Raw genomic sequence first — 22884 nt, forward strand, 5'->3', positions numbered from 1 at the left:
TAAAACAAATATATATATATATATATATATCAATTAAAATTTTGAGGATCAAATTTGATATAATTAGCAAATAATATGATATTTCTAAATTTTTTACAATTTTCAGAAAGTGTTTTCCACCTAAATTTTTCAGAAAAACACTTTTCTGGAAATCAAGTTGAAATTTCTATTGACTAACTTTTTTAATGACAAATAATCACAAAAATTTAGAAAGTGGTTTTCAAAAAACTAGTTTCTAAGAAACAAACATGACCTAAAAAAATTTTATTGTTGGAAGAATTAATTAATTAAATTTTTTTGATATGTCTTGTATCATGTGTATTTTGTTTATCATTACAAAATTATTATTTTTCTTTAATATAAGAATATTTCTCAATATATCTTTTTATTAAAGTTTCTAATCTAAACCAATATAAATATTTTTACCTGAAAATTACATATGGTTTATTAAAAAACCAAATAGGTATAAAAAACTTTACATGTTTTTTTAATATTTTTTTATTATAAATCAAATTGAATTTAAGTTTGATAGAGGCTCATATTTTTTTTCTATTTCCAATGAAATAGACTGAAAAATGATATAAAAATATATGGATAAATAAGAAATAATTATATTTAAATGAAAAGGTAGAAAACTTAAAATAAAATAAAAATAAAAATAAGTAAAATTTTTATTTTTATTTTTATTAATTGAAAACATATTACATTGAATAATACTCTAAACATGTGTGGAAAATACTTTAGTTTTTTTTTTTTTTCTTTTAAGTTTTACATTTTTTTTCCCAATATTTGTTTTTATTTTGTGTTTTTTAAAATTATATTTGTCAGTTTGTTTAAGTGGTTGATGATTTAGTTCTATAATTGTTTCTTTAAAATATTATGGGTTGCTTCAATGTTTTTCTAAATATTGTTTTTATTATTTTTTTAAAATAATCTTTATCGATTTTATTTTTTTCATATTGAACTAATTAAGAATTTTTCTTTATAATTGTTTTTTTAAAAAAGCATGTAAATTGCTATAGTATTTCTTCATGTAGTTTTTCTTTTGCTACAATGTTTTCTCCACATGTTTTTTTTTTTTAAATTATCTTTGTTGAATTTTTTTAATATTAATCTAGTTAATAATTTAGTTTTAATTTTCCCTGCATGTTTTATTTTTCTTTTTTCCTCAAAAAGTTTCTTCGTTTTTTCATGTTTTTTTTTCAGAATTATTTTGTTGATTTTTTTTAATATTAAGCTCGTTAAAAATCTAGTTTTATAGTTTTTTTTAAACACCGTGGATTGTTACAGTATTTTTCCACATGGATTTTTTTTTCCTAACTATCTTTGTTATTTTTTATATTAAGTTGGTTGAAAATTTAGCTTCGTAGTTTTTTTTTTTAAATACTGCTAATAACTACATTGTCCCTCCATGTGATTTTTTTTATTATGATCTTTTTAAAATTATTTTTATTTTTTATTATTTTTAATATAGAGTTGATTAAAAATTACAACTATAGATTTACTTATAAAACACTATAGATCGCTACAATATTTTCTAGCATGGTTTCTTATTAATGTTTTATTATGATTTTTTAAAAATTATCCTTTTTTTATTTTAAATTTTTTAATATTATGCTGGTTTAAAATTTAATGTTATAGTTTTTTTTTTAATATTCTTAATTGAAATAACTTTTTTCATGTAATTTTTTATTTTATTTTATAATAATTTTTTATATAAATCCACAACGGGCAAACATATTACAAACCTACAATATTACACAAGCATGACACCTAGTTTAACTCAATGACACGTTGTCAATACTTAAATATAGTCCAGGAAGCTTCTTCCACGCTTTTTTTAGTCACACCTTCATCCGTGCTCATGTATTTATTTACTTGTAAACTTAATAATAGTATATGTTATGTTCATAATTATTAAACTTGATTTATAGTTTGTAGTATTTGATACTATAATAATAATAATTTTTTAAAAGTATAATAAAATAATTTTTTTTTAATTTTTAATAATAATACATCAAAATAATGAAAATTACACACAAAAATTTAATTAAAAATAAAAAAATAATACTTTTTTTAATATAAATAAACTACAAAAGAAACAACCTCTTAATCACCAGTTACAAAACTCAAGTTATGAATTGCACGAGACGATTTAAATCAATAATTTCTTTTCTAAAACAATAATATAAATCAGGAAAGAAGACAGTCAGTCTCAAATCAATCAACCAAGTCACACCACCTTTAATAACAGTGGTTATAACATCAAACTTTTGCACAATTCAGGGGACCATCACGCCTCCCAGAAGGGAAAAAAAAACAAAAAAGCATGCAGTCGAAAGTTAAATGCTATTCATAAACACTATTTGGCTATGGGGATGAGCCCAGCTGTTTTTTTCTCAAGCAAACAGCTAAAGTTAAATGCTATTCATAAACACTATTTGGCAATGCATCCCTGAAAAAAAAAAAAACCTCCATGATCTCGAGACTCCTGGAATGATTAGGCTGATACTGAAACATTTAAGCATCCATTAAGTGTTTAGCTGAAATTCATGAAGAAAGAAATTACGATAAAAAAATTATTCCTCGACGTTAAAATAGTTTGGCGCTTTGAGAAGACGGTCATGGCAACTATCGTTAAGCAAGTGCCGTGGCAGGGGTGATTAATTTTTATGTAGTTTGATTTTTATTTATAAAAATAATTAAATTAAAAATTTGTTAGATATAAAAATTAAAACTGAAATTAGTTTCTATATAACTAGTTTTGGATTGATTTGATTATTTTATATTGAAAATTAAAATCCAGTCAATCAATTTTAGTTACCTTCAATTTGATTATTTTATGTTAAAAATAAAAATTAATATTTTTTTAGTTTTAGTTTTTTTATTTTTTGATTTGATTTCAATTTATTTTTAACTAAACTTATTTTGTTCAGTTAAGATTTTTTTAGTTTTAGATTTATAGAATTAAAATCTAACCAAACTAAATATTTTAATCCATTTAATCAACAAAAAAATTCATGATTTAGTTTTTTAATTTTTTACTCCCCTAGTTCAAGGTTTTGTTGGCACTCGTCAAATTAGCTTTGTGTTCCCGGAAAGCAAGATTTTTTTTTTTTTTTTCATTTCTAAAAAAGGGAAGAGTCTGTCCCTCTTGTAAAGATTAAATTTAGCAATGACTTTTCTTTTCAATCTAGATTGTGTATTCTTCTACGAGGGTTAATGTTGTGCAAATCAACTGACATGCCCTGACTCGGAGGATGGGGCACAGCATGACCTTGATATTTCTTAGGTTTATAAATATATAGTATTGGAGGATCTGATTTGTATAAAGTTCAAAGATAACATGATATATAATGGTAAAATTAAAATATAATCAGTTTAAGTTAAAGAAAAAAACCTTAGTTATTTTGGTTAGGAATTCCTGCAAATGACCATCCTCTTCGATTCCGCGCTCAATTGGATGGAGAATTCTGTCATTCCCTCGAAAACCCATCTCGACTCGGTTCATTTTTTATTTAAATCATCTTCATATATAACATATAATCTTATATTAAAAAAATTAAAACATAAAAATAAATAAATTTATATTAAAATTATTAAATGAGGTTTAAAATATAATTTATATTATTTTTTAATATATTTTTTTAAATAATTTTTTTAACTTAAAAAATATACATGCTTACGTTACTTTATATTTACTTTTTATCAAATAAATATAAATATTAAGTTTCAAACTCGTAATTATTTGATTATTAAAACTTTGATGTTATATTAAATAATCATTTTAACTTAATAATTTAAATTATTAGGTGAGTTAAACTGTAAGGTTTAAAATATAATTTATATTATTATTTTTTTATTTTTCATTCAAATTTTATTGTTATTTTCTTAAATTAGATCTACTGAATTAATCTGTAACCCTAAATTAACACGAGTCAGGATTCTATATCCCTGGTACAAAACCTATGTGCACGAGAAAACGATATGTTAACAAATGATTCAAGAAGTAAAAATAAAGTAGGAATTGAGTAAGAAACATGCTAGCCTTGTATCCACCTCTGCATGCAGCCTCGGTTCGATGTCAATAAAAACATGGTGCGGTTAGATCCAGTGATGGTGAAGACGAGAGATTGATTAAGGTGGAAGTATACTTCAGTCTCTGAGCTTCTTTCTTCGGGTGTGAACAACAAGTTTCCATCTCGACAAGTAACTAGCCAATTATGGAAAGCCTCCGTGGACTTGTCCAAAATCCCATATCAAATATGTTTATGTTGGATTTCCTTATCTACAAGATTATAACTTTTGAATGACTTTGCTTGTATTGTAATTTCTTTTTCTTGGTGCGTGCAGGAGGAAAACCGGAAGGCAGCAAGGACAAGAAGATGAAAATGGAAAATGTCGTCGTCTAGGTTATGGTTGCCCACACGTTGCCTGCCTCTAGAAGATAAACATAGCAAATGTGCCCTGCCAGGTCTCACTCTGGACTCTATAATATTTTTTTGCGAAGAGGTCCTTTTTTTTTAATCGTTGATGCCGACGGTTGTAAATTTTTAATTTCTTATTTACGAAATATCTTGGTCATCAACGATGGCATCATACCAATACGTATCCCACAATTGATAACACCATTATGTTATAGACTTGCATATCCTAGGTGTGTAATTAACAATGACTTTTTAAATATTTTTTATTTGGAATTTATAGGATTACTTTTTTTCCATTTCTTTTTAATACATTTTTAATTTAATATCTTAGTATCAGAATCATTAAAAAGGTTGTCAGATAAATTATTTTTATATATTTTTAATTTAAATTTATTTTAAAAAATTTCAATAACTATGATTATTAAAAAAGTATTTCAATTAAAAATTATGTTTTAAACTTGAAATTTACATAGTTATATTAATATTTTATACTTAATTTTATTAATTTAACTACATGGAACTAGACAGAGAAATTTGAAATCTAAATGGCCTATTAAGGGTGTGTTTGTTTTTGCGATACAATCCATTTAAAAATATATTATATTAAAAAATTAAATTAATTTTTTATATATATTTTTTTGATGATTTTTGTAAAAAAATAATTTTTTTAATATTTTTTCAATTAAAAAATACTTTTACAAATATATTTCAGATTTTGTTTGATATTATAATAGTAATTATTTTTAAAATGTTTTTTTCTTTAAAATAAATTAAAATATTATATTTTTATTTTCTTAAAATTCATTCTTAATATCAATACATTAAAACAATTTAAAAACACATTAAAAAATAAAATAAAAAATAATTTTTTTTAAAAACATTTCTACCTCGTAAAAACAACAAACAATATCTCATACCACATTATCAAAAGACACATTAAATAAAATCTTAATATATAATTTATAATATTCTATTACATTAAACTATGCCTGATCATTTATAAACACACAATTATTTTTTATCTTAACCTCCAAGTACCCCGCAAATGATTATTTTTTTTACACAAATGTTATGTCCATGGTGGCTGCTAGTTTCAAAGATGATTGAAAATCGTAGCATACCACTTGCAAATGTCTCCTTCATTGTTAAATTCTGGTGAAAGAAATTACAAAAAAATAAAATTCAAAACCTAATGGCGAGACGTAGTTCATGTGGTTCTAGGTATTAAGACGTGGCATTACTGGAGCCGAGTGGTCATTCAACGAAGCTGTGCGCTGTTGACCTTGTCATCTTTCTGACGTTGGAATCCAACGTCTTCTGTTGTCATCCTCTAGCCGGATTAGACCATAATTCTTTCACTTCCTTTGTTAGCTAATTGAGAAGAATATATATATATATATATATAAGGGAGTGTTACCTCATGTTATTTTAGTAAAAAATCCATTAATATTCTATTGAATAAGTATAATGGTAAGAATAATTAAAAGAAATATAAAGATCTTGTTAAATTCCAGTGAATAAAAATGGTTATGGATGTTAAATTCTAAATATCACTCCCGGAATTATTCATGTAAGCAGGATAGTAACAATAGCACAGGTGAACATGTAATAATTATTACTAGATTAATTCGCCGTGCATCTGGTTAATTTTTTTATTGAAAGTAAAAAAAATATTTAATTGTTAATAGTATTTAATTTTTTTATAGTGTAAAAAAATTTGTATTTTGTTGGGTTAATTTAATTAACTTTGATTTTATTTAATTACGGTGACAATCAACAATGTATTTAATTAATAGCGTACCATATTTTTTTATGCATGGATCACACACAAATATATGTTCTAAATGCAGGAATAGCAAAAGGAAGGTTCCCTTGCTTTTGTCGTGGCTGCTGTTCAAAAAACATGGAAAGTGGAGAATGAGAATAAAGAGAGATGCTTTTGAATGCGGGGATTTTTATGATAGTTATGCTTACGTGCTAAGTTCAAATTAGTTGATGTAATTGTTTTTTTATGATATTTTTATATTAAATAAATATGACAATGACAACGTCTTTTAGTATCTTAGAAAAAATTATGATGGTCATGGAAATGAGATATATTTCTCATATAGAATTTATTAAAAAATTTGATTTATTTTGTGTATTATTTATAATAAAACATTTTTTAATTTTTAGTTCATTTCCAAAAAAATACATAGAGAGTAAATAAATATTTTTTAAAATAAAAGGGTATTAATAATTCATTAGTTTTATATATATATATGTATGTATGTATGTATGTATGTATGTATGCATGCATGTATATAATTGATTTTGAATTGTATGTGTGGACCTAACACTTTGATTAATGTTTTGAAATTAGATGGTAATTATGAATAGGTTTTTGTTATATTTATACTTGTATTTTTTTTTCTGAATCTTGTCGAATGAATTTCATATATGATGGAATTGTAAATAATTTAATAGGATAATAGAATATATTTTTATATAAAATATTTTTTATTTTACTATATAACAACAATAGTTAAATGTAAAATATTTCAATTAAAAACTATCAATATTAATATATATATATATATATTTTAGTTATTTTATAACCTTAATTTGAAAAGTATTATTAACCAAAACGCATTATATTATTTTTTGTTAGATTTTAATTTTAACCACAGTTTTAATCAAACATATATTTTTTTAAATCAATCTCAACTAAAAATATTTTTTATAAAATAGTTTTTTCTAAATCACAATTACAACAACTATCACAATACTAAATATACATTGGTTAGTTAAAAAATAACCAAGATAATATGTAAAAACATAAGTTGATTTTGATAAAAAAATCAAGAAGATATTTTTTTAATATTATAATAATAGTATACTAGAATAATTTTAATTAATCAAAGGTTATATATCAAATTTATAACAGGTATTATGAGACTATAATAATTTTATAAAAAATGAATCAAAACAAGTTATAAATTATAATTTTTAACAAATTAAATAGTAAAATATAGAAAAACTTTTAAAAAATAAGTTGAGTTTGATTATCAAACTCATAACTCAAATAATAAAACTAAAATGATTATATATAAATCAATTCAAAATTAATATTTGTCGTGAATACAAAGTTCTCATCGAGCAAATCAAAGGAAACTTATCCATTCAGGAAAATCAGATTATCGTCCATAGTTATTATTATCATGATAAAAACAGAAAGAAAGCCCCGCGGTTCTTCTTCTTCTCCCTGGAGATGTCTTTCGAAAAAATTGTCAAACATACTTCTTGTTTTTTTTTTTTTTTTGGTTGAGAAACGTGGTCAAAATAAAAGACTTTGTTTATAACAGGGCTTCAATTTGAGGTGAGTGCGTGATAAATATTATAAATCTATGTATATATTATATGGATTATAATATATATAAATTCTTTACATGTATTTATATAATATAAACACACATGTTTCGGTTAAATTTCAATCAAGTTTTAAGTTGAATTTGATAACATTCATATTTTATTAATTATTTATTGAATAAAAACTCTTTAGAATACAATAGATGTTGTTTTTATGTTTTTTAATATATTAAATTAATATTTTTTTATTTTTTAAAATTTATTTTTAATATCAACATATTAAAATGATAAAAAATTAATTTAAAAATAAAAAAATAAAAAAATTATTCAACCATAAAATAATTAGGAAACTTGTTTATTAGTGGCAGTTCATATCTATATTCACAGAGTTGAAATTAGATTATAATCCATGGTTTATCCTATATATATATATATATATATAAAAAGGCCCACGACTCTTATTCTTCGTGGAAAAATAGTCTAACCAAAAAAGTGTCAAACTTTTTTCTGGCTGAGAAACGTGGTCAAACTTGAAGACTTTGTTTATAGCAGAGCTTCAATTTTGTATTCAAAGGGTTAGCCAAGTATATGTCGACCAGTACAGTAGAGATTGTTTTTTTTTAATTTAATTTTTCATTTTAAAACATATTAAAATATTATTTTTATTTTACTTTTAGCATCAATAAATTAAAATAAAAAATATTCAAAAATAGAATCTTCTAAAAAAGTGAATTCTAAAAAAGTAAATTATTTTATGATATTTGATAGTGTAATGAAAAATAAGTTGGAAAATACTTTTCAGTATTTAGTTATGTCATGAAAAATGAGCTGGAAAATAACTTATTAATATTTTATTTTTTTTAAATTTATTAAAATAATGAGGACTAAATCTTACAAATTAAAAGGTTGAATGAGAATGAAATTAAAAAAAATATATAATTCATAAATTATCTCAAATAAAATAAATAATAATCAAAATAATAAAGAAAAATCTAAAAAATTAAAAAAATTAAAAGATGAAGAAATTAAAATAATAATAGTTAACATTTCATAAATTATTTCAAATAAAATAAGTAACAATCAAAAGAACGAGAACCAAATTTGATAGATAAAAAATTTTAATAAAAAAATGACAAGGAAAAAAACAAATAATAATTATAAAAATGAGAACCAAAGTTAATATAAAAATTAAATTTTAAGAGATAAAATTAAAAAATAAATATTCAAAACAAAATATATATAGCAATCAAAAGTTTGGGGATCAAATTTGATATAATCAGTAAATAACATGACATTTCTAAATTTTTCACAAATTTCAAAAAATATTTTCTGTCCAAATTTTACAGAAAAATACTTTCCTGAAAATCAAGCCAAATTTTTCTTTGATTGGAAAGTATTTGAAGTCGACCAACTTTTCTAACGACAAACAAACACAAAAAAGTTTGAAAAATGATTTCTTAAAAACTAGTTTCTAAAAAATAAACATGACCTAAAATATTTTTGTTGTTGGAAGAATTAATTAATTAATTTTTTTCTGTATGTCCTGCATCATGTCTTTTTTTTTTCATTACAAATTTAATTTTTTTAATATAAGAATATTTCTCAATATATCTTTTTATTAAAGTTTCTAATCCAAACTAATATAAATATTTCAACCTGAAAATTTCAAGTTACAAATGGTTTATAAAAAAACCAAATAGGTATAAAAAAAAAACTTGAATTCTAGCTTCACATGATTTTTTTTTTTGTTTCTTTAATATTCTTTTTTATTACAAATCAGATTGAACTTAAGTTTTCTCGACGACTGATTTTTTTTTTCTTCTGTTTATAGGGAAATAGATTGAAAATTGATATAAAAATATATGGATAAATAATAAATAATTATATTTAGATGAAAATGTAGAAAGCTTAATATAAAATATAAAGATAAATAAATAAAATTTTTATTTTTATTTTTATTAATCGAAAACATATTACATTGAGCAATACTATAAAACACAAGTGGAAAATACTGTAGTTTTTCATATTTTTTTTTATTTTTTTTATTTTTTATTTTTTAGTTTTACATTTTTTTCCCAATATTCTCTTCTTTTTTTATTCTTTTTTGTTTTATGTTTTTTTAAAATTATTCTTGTCAATTTTTTTCAATATTGAACTAGTTAATGATTTAATTCTGTAATTGTTTTCTTTAAAACATCATGGATTGTTGCAATGTTTTCCTATATAGTTTTTTTCTTTATTCTTATTAATTTTTTTCAAAATAATCTTTATTGATTTTATTTTTTTTCATATTAAACTGATTAAAATTTTTCCTTTGTAATTGTTTTAAAAAAAAACACATGAATTGCTACAGTGTTTCTCCATATGATTTTTCTTTTGCTACAGTGTTTTTCCACATGTTTTTTTAAAAAATTATCTTTGTTGAATTTTTTTTTAATATTAAGCTGGTTAATAATTTAGTTTTAACTTTCCCTACATGTTTTATTTTTCTTTTTGTCCACCAAAATTGTCTTCTTCTCTTTTTCATTTTTTTGTGCTTTTTTTTTCAGAATTGTTTGGTCAATTTTTTTTAATATTAAGTTGATTGAGAACTTAATTTTGTATTTTTTTTAAATATTATGAATTGTTACAATATTTCTCCACATGAGTTTTTTTTTTATTTTTTTATTTTTTTTCTAATTATCTTTGTTGTTTTTTATATTGAACTGATTGAGAATTTAACTTTATAGTTTTGTTTTTTTTAAATACTGTGAATTGCTACATTATCCATTCACATGATTTTTTTTGTTATGATTTTTTTAAAAAATTATTTTTAATATTTAGCTGATTAAGAATTATAACTATAGATTTTCATATAAAACACTATAGATTGCTACAATATTTCCCTGCATGGTTTTTATTTTTATTTTTATTTTTTTATTATGATTTTTTTAAAATTATCTTTTTTTATTTTAAGTTTTTTAATATTAAGCTGGTTGAGAATTTAATTTTATAGTTTTTTTTTTAAAAAAATATTTTAAATTATAATAATTTTTTTCATGTAATTTTTAATATTTTTTTATATAAATCCACCACGCACAAACATATTACAAACCTACAATATTACACAAGCATTACACCTAGTTTAACTCAATGACACGTTGTCAATACTTAAATATAGTCCAGGAAGCTTCTTCCACGCTTTTTTTTGTCACACCTTCATCCGTGGTCATGTATTTATTTACTTGTAAACTTAATAATAGAATATGTTATAGTCATAATTATTAAACTTGATGTATAGTTTGTAGTATTTGATACTATAATAATCATGATTTTTTAAAAATATAATAAAATAATATTTTTTTTTAATTTTTAATAATAACACATCAAAATAATAAAAATTACACACAAAAATTTAATTAAAAATAAAAAATAATTCTTTTTTTAATATAAATAAACTACAAAACAAACAACCTCTTAATCACCAGTTACAAAGCTCAAGTTATGAATTGCACGAGACAATCTAAATCAATAATTCCTTTTCTAAAAAACAGTAATATAAATCAGGAAAATAGACAGTCAGTCTCAAACCAATCAACCAAGTCACACCAATTTTATTTTTTTTTAGATTAACGTGGATGTCCAGAGCAGCTTGCACGCACCACAACTAATCCCACAGGCCCTGAAGTTAACGACCATGTAAGCCTCCAGTGGCCATCATATAAACAACCAAGAACTCGAACCTAAGATTACAGAGAAAGCAAACCTTTTAATCCCAAGTTTTTACTACTTAACCACCACCTAGATGGTTAAGTCACACCAACTTTAATAACAGTGGTTATAACATCAAATTTTTGCACAATTCAGGGGACCATCACACCTCCTAGAAGGGGGGAAAAAAACAAAAAAGCATGCAGTCGATACTCCATGATGGCTATGGGGATGAGCCCAGCTGTTTTTTTTCTCAAGCAAACAGCTAAAGTTAAATGCTATTCATAAACACTATTTGGCAATGCATCCCTGAAAAAAAAAAAAACCTCCATGATCTCGAGACTCCTGGAATGATTAGGCTGATACTGAAACATTTAAGCATCCATTAAGTGTTTAGCTGAAATTCATGAAGAAAGAAATTACGATAAAAAAATTATTCCTCGACGTTAAAATAGTTTGGCGCTTTGAGAAGACGGTCATGGCAACTATCGTTAAGCAAGTGTCGTGGCAGGGGTGATTAGTTTTTATTTATAAAAATAATTAAATTAAAATTTTGTTAAATATAAAAATTAAAACTGAAATTAGCTTGGACAGAATTGATTTGATTATTTTATATTAAAAATTAAAACCCAGTCAACTAATTTTAATTCTGTTCAATTTAATTATTTTATATTAAAAATAAAAATTAATATTTTTTTTGGTTTTGATAGGCTTTGTTTTGGTTATTTTTTTATTTGGTCTCGGTTTATTTTTTACTAAACTTGTTTTGTTCAGTTGAGGTTTTTTAGTTTTAGATTTATAGAATTAAAATTGAACCAAACTAAATATTTTAATTTATTTAATTAATAAAAAAAATTTATGATTGAGTTTTTTAATTTTTATTTGATTGGTTTTTTTATTTTTTACTCCCATAGTCCAAGGTTTTGTTGGCACTCGTCAAATTAGCTCTGTGTTCCCGGAAAGCAAGACTTTTTTTCTTTTTCTTTTTTTTTTCCTTTCTAAAAAAGGGAAGAGTCTGTCCCTCTTGTAAAGATTAAATTTAGCAATGACTTTTCTTTTCAATCTAGATTGTGTATTCTTCTACGAGGGTTAATGTTGTGCAAATCAACTGACATGCCCTGAGTTGGAGGATGGGGCACAGCATGACCTTGATATTTCTTAGGTTTATAAATATATAGTATTGGAGGATCTGATTTGTATAAAGTTCAAAGATAACATGATATATAATGGTAAAATTAAAATATAATCAGTTTAAGTTAAAGAAAAAAACCTTAGTTATTTTGGTTAGGAATTCCTGCAAATGACCATCCTCTTCGATTCCGCGCTCAATTGGATGGAGAATTCTGTCATTCCCTCGAAAACCCATCTCGACTCGGTTCATTTTTTATTTAAATCATCTTCATATATAACATATAATCTTATATTAAAAAAATTAAAACATGAAAATAAATAAATTTATATTAAAATTATTAAATGAGGTTTAAAATATAATTTATATTATTTTTTAATATATTTTTTTAAATAATTTTTTTAACTTAAAAAATATACATGCTTACGTTACTTTATATTTACTTTTTATCAAATAAATATAAATAGTAAGTTTCAAACTCGTAATTATTTGATTATTAAAATTTTGATGTTATATTAAATAATCATTTTAACTCAATAATTTAAATTATTAGGTGAGTTAAACTGTAAGGTTTAAAATATAATTTATATTATTATTTTTTTATTTTTCATTCAAATTTTATTGTTATTTTCTTAAATTAGATCTACTGAATTAATCTGTAACCCTAAATTAACACGAGTCAGGATTCTATATCCCTGGTACAAAACCTATGTGCACGAGAAAACGATATGTTAACAAATGATTCAAGAAGTAAAAATAAAGTAGGAATTGAGTAAGAAACATGCTAGCCTTGTATCCACCTCTGCATGCAGCCTCGGTTCGATGTCAATAAAAACATGGTGCGGTTAGATCCAGTGATGGTGAAGACGAAAGATTGATTAAAGTGGAAGTATACTTCAGTCTCTAAGCTTCTTTCTTCGGGTGTGAACAAGAAGTTTCCATCTCGACAAGTAACTAGCCAATTATGGAAAGCCTCCGTGGACTTGTCCAAAATCCCATATCAAATATGTTTATGTTGGATTTCCTTTGACACACTATACAGTCTTCCCATGAAAGAAAATTGGATGCTGATAAAGTATGGATATTATTAAACATGATGATATGTTAATCATTTTAAATGTTAATCTAGATGAACTAAATTATAATTTATTAAGATATCTAACCATATTAATTGAAGAATTTTTTTTATTATTTTGTTTAAAATAATAATAATTTTTTTTAAAAAAAAGTTGTCTAGAATAATATATTTTTCAGATAAATTAGAGTTAATTAACAACTCACAAATTAAAAATAAAAACCCAATAACTAGAATCTTAAACTAGATCAAACCTGAGATGAAATAATATAAACTAAATCAAAGCTTTATTTTATGTTAATAAATTTATTTAATCAAATAAAACATATAGAAAACATGACAGGTAAAAGAAAAACTTTAAAGTTTATGTACTTGAATTCAAGTTTTTAAAATGTCTATTAAATCTAGCCCGTTTGATATGATTAATATGATAAATTCACACAAAATTTTATTATTAATATAAGTTATATTTTATAAAAAAATTAATATAAGTCAACTTGCAAGTTATTAATCCAATTAAAACCTAACTTAATTTAATTAATTTTTAAAATTATATTATTTTAATTAATTTTAAATTAACTTTATTAACTTATTTTATGTAGGAAATTGTGCATGTTTGTTTCTATATTTAAAAAATATTTTTAATTTTTTAAATATATTTAAAAAATATTTTTAAAAAATTTTAAAAATTTTTAATCAATTAATTTATTTTTAATTAATTTATTTTAAATATTTTTGAATTATTTTAATGTGTTAATATCAAAAATAATTTTTTTAAAATAAAAAAATATTATTAATATATATTTTAACATAAAAAAATTATTCAAAAAACTAACCCCAACTTATATTTCCAGCGCCAATGTTATTTACAAAAGTAAAAAATTAATATTAAACTAAGAAATCACTAATTTTCATCATTACCAATCCGTGTCAGCCAAAATTCTTAATTGGCAAAGACGGAAACATTTCCAATTGTTGCAAAAATCTCTGGATTTTACACGTGGCAGAACTAGAGTGATTAGCTGGCACTGACCTTGTCTTAACATTAACCAGATAGGGATCCAAGGCTTTGGTCACTAATCAGTGAGCTAGATTGGCTGTATTGTTACAGTGTACTGACACAGCAAACAGCAAATTTTTTTTAATAAACACTAAAAAACAATTGATGTCAAAGCACTAAAGCATTATTAAAGTGATTAAAAAATCTTTAGTCCTTGGAAAGTGGAAGATTTCTCGCAGAAGAAGACGTCTAGAGATTCGAGTGATCCACTCATCACTCTTCTCTCACATCTAATAATCCAATATAGTTTCGCGAAGTTGAAAGCTTTATATCATCAGCAACAACAAAATCCCAGGTGGATTTGGGTTGGTTCAAATTTTCTTGTGGTTTTGACTAGAAAAAAATCTTGTTATGAAGTGAAAGTTTACTTCTCGTTAGCAAAGTAGGTGGAATTTTGACCTTCTTAAGCTTTGTTGTTCATACTTTGCTGTGATTTTGACTAGATAATTATTATTTATGAAGTGACAGTTTGCTGCTTGATAGTAAAGTAGGTGAATTTGTGTTTTTTCTTTTTTAAGCTTGAATTGGAGGTTTTATGAGGTTTTTGTTGGTTTTGGTTCTCTGGGTATTTTTTGTCTGGTGTGAAATTTATGCTTAATGTGTTAAAAGTCTCCTTGATATTTGAAGGTGATGAATTTAGGGCTTTTACAGTGTTTCAGCTTGATTTTGACTCGGGGAGGGCTGAAAGTTTGGAACTTTACATCTTAGGGTACAATTTTGATCTCTACAAGTTGTTCATTATCAGGGGTGTTATGTCTCTTGTGCGTCAAGTTTTGGCTTCAGGGTATTGTTGAATTGCTCCCTACTCTTTTTTAGAGCATTTTGTGGATGTTGAATTCTGGGTTTTGTAATGTTCTTCTCCACTGTTGTTGCATCTTGAGTTGGTGCAAATTGTGCGCTGCTTGCTGAATAGATGAGTTTAATTTTAAGTGACTTCTGTATCTAGGGATCTTACTGTTCTATTGGGTTGATATTAGCATCTGTTATTCCTACAGAGTGGCCAAGCTTAGGTAGATAACTAAAGTTCAATTTTGGGTTGAAAGTTATGTTGTTAGGGTTCTGAAGTGATTTTCTTCTGTTTCTCTTCTGGGTGTCTTGTGAGATGATGGACAAGGTTGGATAGTATGATTTGTGAATGGATAACCCATATATGTACATTTGATTAGTTATCTGATTAGATTTCTTTGAATTTGTTTTGCTTCTCCTCTCCCTTTTTCTTTTGCTTGTTCTTGTTGAATTCGATGTATGGAACTATTGCCTGGTCTCACAAACTTAGCTATTGCGATAACCAACTTTGGTTGATGCGGGTAAGAGTATCTGTGAGCACAAGCACCACCGTTTCTTTTTTCTTCACTTTGTTGTTAGCCTGATGCTGATTTGTTCTAAAATCTATTAACATTAGCCAAACAATCCTCAGGATTCTGCTAACTAAATATTTCATGGTAATGTGTAGCACAGCTCTGAATTAAATTGGAGCTTTAGAGGCATACTCTGTTATTTTGGATGACGGATAATGTAGAGTTTGCTGAGTTTGGCAGAATGGATTTTCAAGTTAGTTTTGTGTTATTTATTGCTGTATATGCACTAATATTGTTAGATGTTGCATTCTGTTAAAAGGGAAAATTAAATTCGGCCTATTCTGTATATTTGTTTCTCAATATATTTTAAGTTTTTATTATCCTTTTGTTTTGTCTCTTTGATTGTTTTTACTAAAAGAAGTAAGTGATACATCTTGCCTTTTGTTCTAGTTAGTGATTTGGGGTGCCAATTTGTTTTAAGGGGACTAAGGAGGTTGAAATGGCGGCGATTTATGGGGAGGAGAACTGATGCAGAAGATGAGAAGAAGGCTGTCGGGATGCCGAGCTTTGATCCTCAGTTGCCAATCTCAAATGCAATGTACAGTTCTCCTTCAATCACTTTTTGTATACAGTTTCAATTTAACTTTTCATTCATTATTCATCTTTCAACACTGGATTTTTTTGTGCCTAATCTGCTCTTCTTGTGTTTTTGTCTAATAATAAGTATATAACCAATAGTAGGTTCAAGAACTTGAACATGTTTTGAACATGTTTAGGGTGTCTTGTACTCACATCAGAAATCATTTCTAGTGGTTTGGTACTACATTGCCAACTTATTATAAAAAATTGGTAGTCCAGGGTGCAATAACCAGGAGTTTCTTTGCTTGATTGGTAGCTTCAAAAAATTGGGATCGAATGATTTTGAAAATGTGCTTTCCAGATAATGAGTATGCAATGTAATTTGTTTATCCTCATAAAAGCTTTTCTTGCATTAGTTACAAATGAATGATTTTCATGCTCCATCAGTCTGCCAAGTTATGTAGCTTGCATGCTATTCTAAGTTTAATTGCTTTAGTAATTTGCTAAATGTTCTTGCAAGTGTTAAAGAGGAACTTAATTGCGAGAGAGAAGGGCAGGTGGGGCTGGGAAGGGTTAAGTACCTTGACATATAAATCAAACAAACTACATTATTTCTGGAGGCTGTTTTGCATTTTTCCTTAGTTCTAGGGTTGAAGATAGAAATGCTCTCAAGTAGTTCACTTGATAAACCTGTTTGCGCTTATCCCTTTCCTTTACTTCTCTCTCCTCTATGGGTCCAGTAACTGTAGTATACTCTCTATTGTTATATCTGGAAGGTCATTGTAAGATTTTTGGTCTAGATGTACGCGTTTACTGGTTTGAAGAACAAAATGCAACAAAATATTTGCTTGTTTGAACTGATGGTATGACTTCATGCTTGATGCTGTTTGGCTGTAAAATTGTGTAACTCAACAATTCTTGGTACTTATTTGTTGACAATTATGGATTTCATCAGTGTAGAGAGAAGCACAGTTCATCCTTACCGTGTTAATGATTTTGGGGTGTTCTTAGAAGACAGTGCTATTGACCTGAGTGTGGGTAAGTGTTGAGTAATCCAACTTGTAATGGGCTAATCTAAAACTGGTTTGTCATGCTCTTTCATCTATTAGGTTATATAATTGAATTTTATCTGCCCATAACTTTTTGGTGATCTAAATGTTTCATTATTATTATTTTTAATTGCGCCAAAAGAAATTCATTGGAACATTGTTATTTTGAAGAAAAATATAATCTACTGTTTTTGTACAGTGGTAAATTTCATTAACCACCCATCACCATCCTTTGATCTTAATTTGTCTAGTGTACTTCATATTGACTTATCGCAAAATGACCTGCTAGCCTTAAAATTTTAGGGGTGGTCCGGGCAAGTTATTTCGTGTAAAAGCACTGCTAGGGTGCAATATATTTTAGAACCAAGTGCCATATCGATCTAATTGCAACAATTTCCAGGAGTGGTTAATTTAGTAATGCTTTGAAAATCATCACAAGAAAAATCAGGTCCAATAGTTTTTTATGGAAAGAGAGTGGGAGAAATAAATCCAGACAATACTGATTCCAATGTATAGAAAACGATTATGGAGCTACTACTTCTTCTACCTTGGTTGTTGGCATTTGACAAGTATTTCAAATGCCATGAGTGATACCCATGGGACCCACAGTGAAAAAATAAGTCTATAATAAACAAAAAGAAAATTTCTAATCCATTGAAATGAATAACTCTGCATATGTTGTAAGAAGAAAAAAACAATTAGATTTTTTGAAAAGTTCAACCTGCTAGAATTAAAAGTGATAACCTGATGTGTCACTACAGGTACTGTGTTCAATTCAGCAAAAGAAAGTACTCAAGCAATCCCTTCTGACCGCCTCCATAGTGGCACTTTTGAGAAGGTGAATTTCTCAGATAGATGATATTTTGCCTGATTAGTTGCTTGCACTCATTTTTTCCTGTTCTCTGACTTTGCAGAAACAGTCTACTACTTCATTTAACATTAAGTCATCTGCTTCTCAAGTGGAGTCTCATAGATTACCCTTAGAAAAAGTTCTACAGTCAAACCAGGTTTCTATACCAATTGTTGTTGATACAGAAAACTGGGGGGAGAATCGGAGGTTGCCATTAGAAAAGGTTCAACAGTCCAACCGGGTTTCTATACCAAGTGTTAATACAGAGAACTGGGGGGAGGCCAATATGGCTGATGGTAGTCCAAGGACTGATATCTCAACAGATGCAGACACAGACGATAAAAACCAAAGGGTGCTGTTTTTTCTTGCCCTATACTCCTGTGAAATGATAGTGTGAAGTCAGTTCTGTGACCACCTTGTTTTCAATAGTTTTATTTTATTTTGTTTTTTTAACTAGTACGTGTAATCAAGAATCCTAGTTTACCATTCTTTCCTTCTGGATCCCAACATTCACTTCTTCTCTTGCCTGATGAAGGCAGTGGCATTGTTCATTCTGCTCATTAGAAAACTTACCATATCAATTCCATTCTAACACTTAAAAGTCATATGTGTGCAGTATGATAGAGGTCAATCTACTGCTCTCGTGGCATCTGATTCCAGTGACAGAACAAGGGACAAAATGGACCAGAAGGTGAAAATATTATATGTTAATTGCATTCACTGCATACTACTCTATCTAGTTGTAGTTGATGATCGATTGTTTGATTACACTTCGCAGACTCTTCGCAGGCTTGCTCAAAATAGAGAAGCTGCAAGAAAAAGCCGTTTGAGGAAGAAAGTATGTTTTTCATCTTTTTCTTATACTTGTTTTCATTTCTGACGAACCTTCTCAGCAACAGCCTGTTACAGCTTATGTGGGGGGGGAGTGCATCCTTTGAAAGGACTTTTTATGATGCAACCATGCAAGATTTTTTTTTCATGCAATCTTCTGATTTGTCTATTACACATTGCATAAGTGCCTAGTAACATTGCTTCTAATAATCTGACTTTCATCTTTTGTTGTGTCTCCATAGGCATATGTCCAGCAGCTGGAGAGCAGCCGCTTGAAGCTTACCCAACTGGAACAGGAGCTCCAACGGGCACGACAGCAGGTTAGGCTTGGCTAATCCTATTTTGTACATCGTGTAATGATCTCAGTTCGTTCATTAAGCATCCTTGTTTTGAGGTGTCTCATTTCAATGAATTTCTCTCTAATAGGGAATCTTCATATCAAGCTCAGGAGACCAAACTCACTCAATGAGTGGAAATGGTAATGCCAATGTTTCTTCCATATGCAAGATTCAATGTTTGAAATGTGTGCATTTTTGGGAATCAACTAGATGTTTGATATCTTGGAATTGTTGGATGAGTTCTACATTGTCATGACTGCTTGACTGAACCAATGATCATGCTGTGAGCTCTACATTTATACATTGAAATGACCTTAAATTCCGTTGGCTATTTTCATTTCCAGGGTTTAAGCTCACACACATTTGCATGTTGGCAAATTAGATGGTTAATTGTATCTTTTTGCAGGGGCCATGGCATTTGATGTAGAATATGCACGATGGCTGGAGGAGCAAAATCGACAAATTAATGAGTTGAGATCAGCTGTCAATTCTCATGCTGGTGATGCAGAACTTCGTATTATCATTGATGGTATAATGGCTCACTATGATGAAGTTTTCAAGCTGAAGAGCAACGCAGCCAAGGCTGATGTTTTCCATCTGCTGTCTGGCATGTGGAAGACACCTGCAGAGAGGTGTTTTTTGTGGCTTGGTGGCTTCCGTTCATCTGAGCTCCTCAAGGTGAGTTTATTGTGCTTTCAATGTTTTCCACCTGCTAGGGTTAGTCCAGTTCTAGTAGAGGTGGTATTACAAGAGTATTAAAGTCAGTATCATAATCTTGCACAGATCAAAAGAATCGCAAGAACCATGTATTTTTTGTTCTTCTTCATTTAATTCATTAATAAAGAGTTGATATTATCAATGCACTAGCTAGCAGGGTGAGGTGTAAAACTGAAAATTTGTATATAAAAACAAATTAATTGGGAATTTCGTGGGAGAGGGCTTGGGATTGTAGATGAGTCTCATACTGTACTGCTAAATCCATTTGCTGGTAGTTAAAAAGTTCTTTGGTTCGCAGGATGCTGTACTTGACAGTATAACGTTTAATCTGTTAGAGAAATATAATGTAAAAGCATTCATGGAGCTTCACTTAGTTGAGGGGTTCTTTGACTTATCCCTAACAGCAAGTTCTGATATAGGATTCATCCCGTTTCTATTTCACTTGTTAAACTCTGATCTGTAGCCCAGATCGGTATGACTCGGTTTCTTCTTGGCATCAATTCTATTTAGAATTAAAAAAGTGTGGGAAACAAAAGAAAAGAAAGAAGATTTGGAAATTGTATTAGGTTGTGAACTACTTGATATTTGGAAAAAGAAATGATGAACCAACACTAAATATCATAGAAGTTCTAAGGTGAACTGCAAGTTATTATAACTTATAAGCTCACATAGGCCTCCCTTGTTCTCAGCTCTGAGACTGAAGTTATTATAACTTATAAGCTCACATAGGCCTCCCTTGTTCTCAGCTCTGAAACTGAAGTTTTCTGTCCTCAGATATTGAAGGATGTTATCATCAAGTTTTGGTATCTTGTTACCTATCTTCCGAGCATGCTGTTAAGGCTGTTTATTTCATTTGTACCATTTGAGTTTCCCTAGCAAGGCTGTTTGTAAATGTTTTGTTTGTATTGTAATTTCGTTTGGTGGAAAAAAGTGTTTCAGTAACATTATATTATTCAGACATGTACACGGGCATGTTTATTTGAGTGGACAGATATATATCTGTTTAGCATGAAATTAATCTTAGAAGACAAGGTTGGGAATGAAGGCCGCTGGAGGGTGGCATCATTTAACCCTGGATGTATGGATGGCTTTCTTTTGTACTGCAGAGCGGAGGGGATTTTCTTCCTGTACCTGCTTCTTTTTTGTGTGCATCGCCTGCTTGCAAAAGCAGGCATAATTGTTTGAGTTTAAACCATTTGTTTGCACTGGTTTGTGCATTTTAAAAGGGAAAGCGCACAGCCTCTCTTGGTTAAACCTGTTGACTGGCATATACCATGTGTATGTCAGATTTCATTCTCTTGTTAGTTTGATGGATTGATTTATTTTTTACAATTCGTTTCTTAGGGTCCCCTCTGCTCCTTTCAGAACACAATACCTCCCATTTTCTTTTTTCGTTTGAGAACATGATAAAATTTTGTGATCATGGTTGCAGCTTCTTATGAATCAATTGGAGCCTTTAACAGAGCAGCAGTTGGTGGGCATTGGCAACTTACAGCAGTCTTCCCAACAGGCAGAAGATGCATTATCTCAAGGGATGGAGGCATTGCAGCAGTCCCTCTCTGAGACTTTGTCCAGCGGATCTCTTGGCTCCTCAGGTTCATCTGGAAACGTGGCAAATTACATGGGTCAGATGGCCATGGCCATGGGAAAGCTAGGTACCCTTGAGGGATTTATTCGCCAGGTATGCTTCTAATTGTTTTTATACTTGTCGTCTATAACATAGAGATTCCATAAAACCTTGAAATTTGTATAATGGTCAAGAGTTCATAAATCAGCTACAGTTTCGAGTCTTTCTGGTTTGCCATTTCTTTCTTTGCCCCTATATTCCTAGTATCATGTCTCAAAAGCACTTCTCTTTTAATGGGGTTTTATAAAACCAGGCTGACAATTTGAGGCAGCAAACCTTACAACAAATGCACCGAATATTAACCACCCGTCAGTCTGCTCGTGCTCTCCTTGCAATACATGATTACTTTTCCCGTTTACGCGCTCTTAGTTCCCTCTGGCTCGCCCGACCTAAAGAGTGAATAGGCTCTGCATCTGAATACAAGTTGCGCAGGAAAACCCTAAAAGCCACATTCCTCATCCAGCAGGGCTTCATGTTTCTAGTGTTCAAAATGCCTTTTCTTTTCTGCATCTCTCCTGTTGTAGTTTCAGATGTATCATGGGACTGTTCTTTCTCTCATAGTAATCATCTTAGAGCATAGAAGTTGAATCTTTCAAGTACAGTATGCATCAATGTTAATTATTTATAGTCTCATCCTCCTGTTTTCGTTATCCCCAGTACACGAGAATTTCAAAATGAATTTGAAAGTTTGGACACTTTCATTTTGAGTTAATTTATTTATCTTGGTTAGCCTGCTCTCTTTCGTTGAAGCCTGTATATTTTGCCTTAACAACATAATTTTTATTTGTTACGCATGCAACTTCAGCAACAAATCCAGCCCGGCAAACTTCATCTTGACCCTTGCAATCCTTCACCTTTAGTTCAAA

The 22884-nt window shown here is 27.9% G+C and overlaps 1 protein-coding gene and 1 long non-coding RNA gene across 10 annotated transcripts; both read left to right on the plus strand.

Moving 5' to 3' along the window:
• Positions 1 to 14774: 14774 nt before the first annotated feature.
• On the plus strand, positions 14775 to 22730 carry LOC105122818 (transcription factor TGA2-like). Of its 9 annotated transcripts, XM_011022125.1 has the most exons (13): positions 14779 to 15024; positions 16188 to 16280; positions 16509 to 16625; positions 17562 to 17641; positions 18414 to 18493; positions 18570 to 18857; positions 19122 to 19196; positions 19284 to 19343; positions 19579 to 19656; positions 19763 to 19814; positions 20081 to 20352; positions 21824 to 22072; positions 22272 to 22730. In XM_011022125.1, the coding sequence occupies exons 3-13, from the start codon at positions 16540 to 16542 to the stop codon at positions 22416 to 22418; spliced, it is 1467 nt and encodes a 488-aa protein (XP_011020427.1). In that variant the 5' UTR covers positions 14779 to 15024; positions 16188 to 16280; positions 16509 to 16539; the 3' UTR covers positions 22419 to 22730. The 9 variants fall into 9 exon arrangements, with proteins under 9 accessions (XP_011020430.1, XP_011020427.1, XP_011020423.1 ...); XM_011022128.1 differs by lacking the exons at positions 16188 to 16280; positions 18570 to 18857 and adding an exon at positions 15381 to 15513 and having other exon boundaries at positions 14775 to 15111; XM_011022121.1 differs by lacking the exon at positions 16188 to 16280 and having other exon boundaries at positions 14779 to 15115.
• Positions 21008 to 21405, plus strand: LOC105122817 (uncharacterized). Its single transcript, XR_841756.1, has 2 exons — positions 21008 to 21063; positions 21121 to 21405. It is a non-coding gene; the product is annotated as an uncharacterized LOC105122817 (long non-coding RNA).
• Positions 22731 to 22884: the final 154 nt, after the last annotated feature.

This window comes from Populus euphratica, unplaced genomic scaffold, assembly GCF_000495115.2.
Source record: "Populus euphratica unplaced genomic scaffold, PopEup_1.0 scaffold8.1, whole genome shotgun sequence".
Lineage (NCBI taxonomy): Eukaryota > Viridiplantae > Streptophyta > Magnoliopsida > Malpighiales > Salicaceae > Populus > Populus euphratica.

Excerpts from the sequence above, each read along its gene's own strand:
- LOC105122818 (XM_011022121.1), top strand. The coding sequence starts at position 16,540 with ATGGGGAGGAGAACTGATGCAGAAGATGAGAAGAAGGCTGTCGGGATG. Across the intron at positions 18,858-19,121 it reads CAGACGATAAAAACCAAAGG|TATGATAGAGGTCAATCTAC; the intron begins GTGCTGTTTTTT and ends ATATGTGTGCAG. Across the intron at positions 22,073-22,271 it reads TTGAGGGATTTATTCGCCAG|GCTGACAATTTGAGGCAGCA; the intron begins GTATGCTTCTAA and ends TTATAAAACCAG.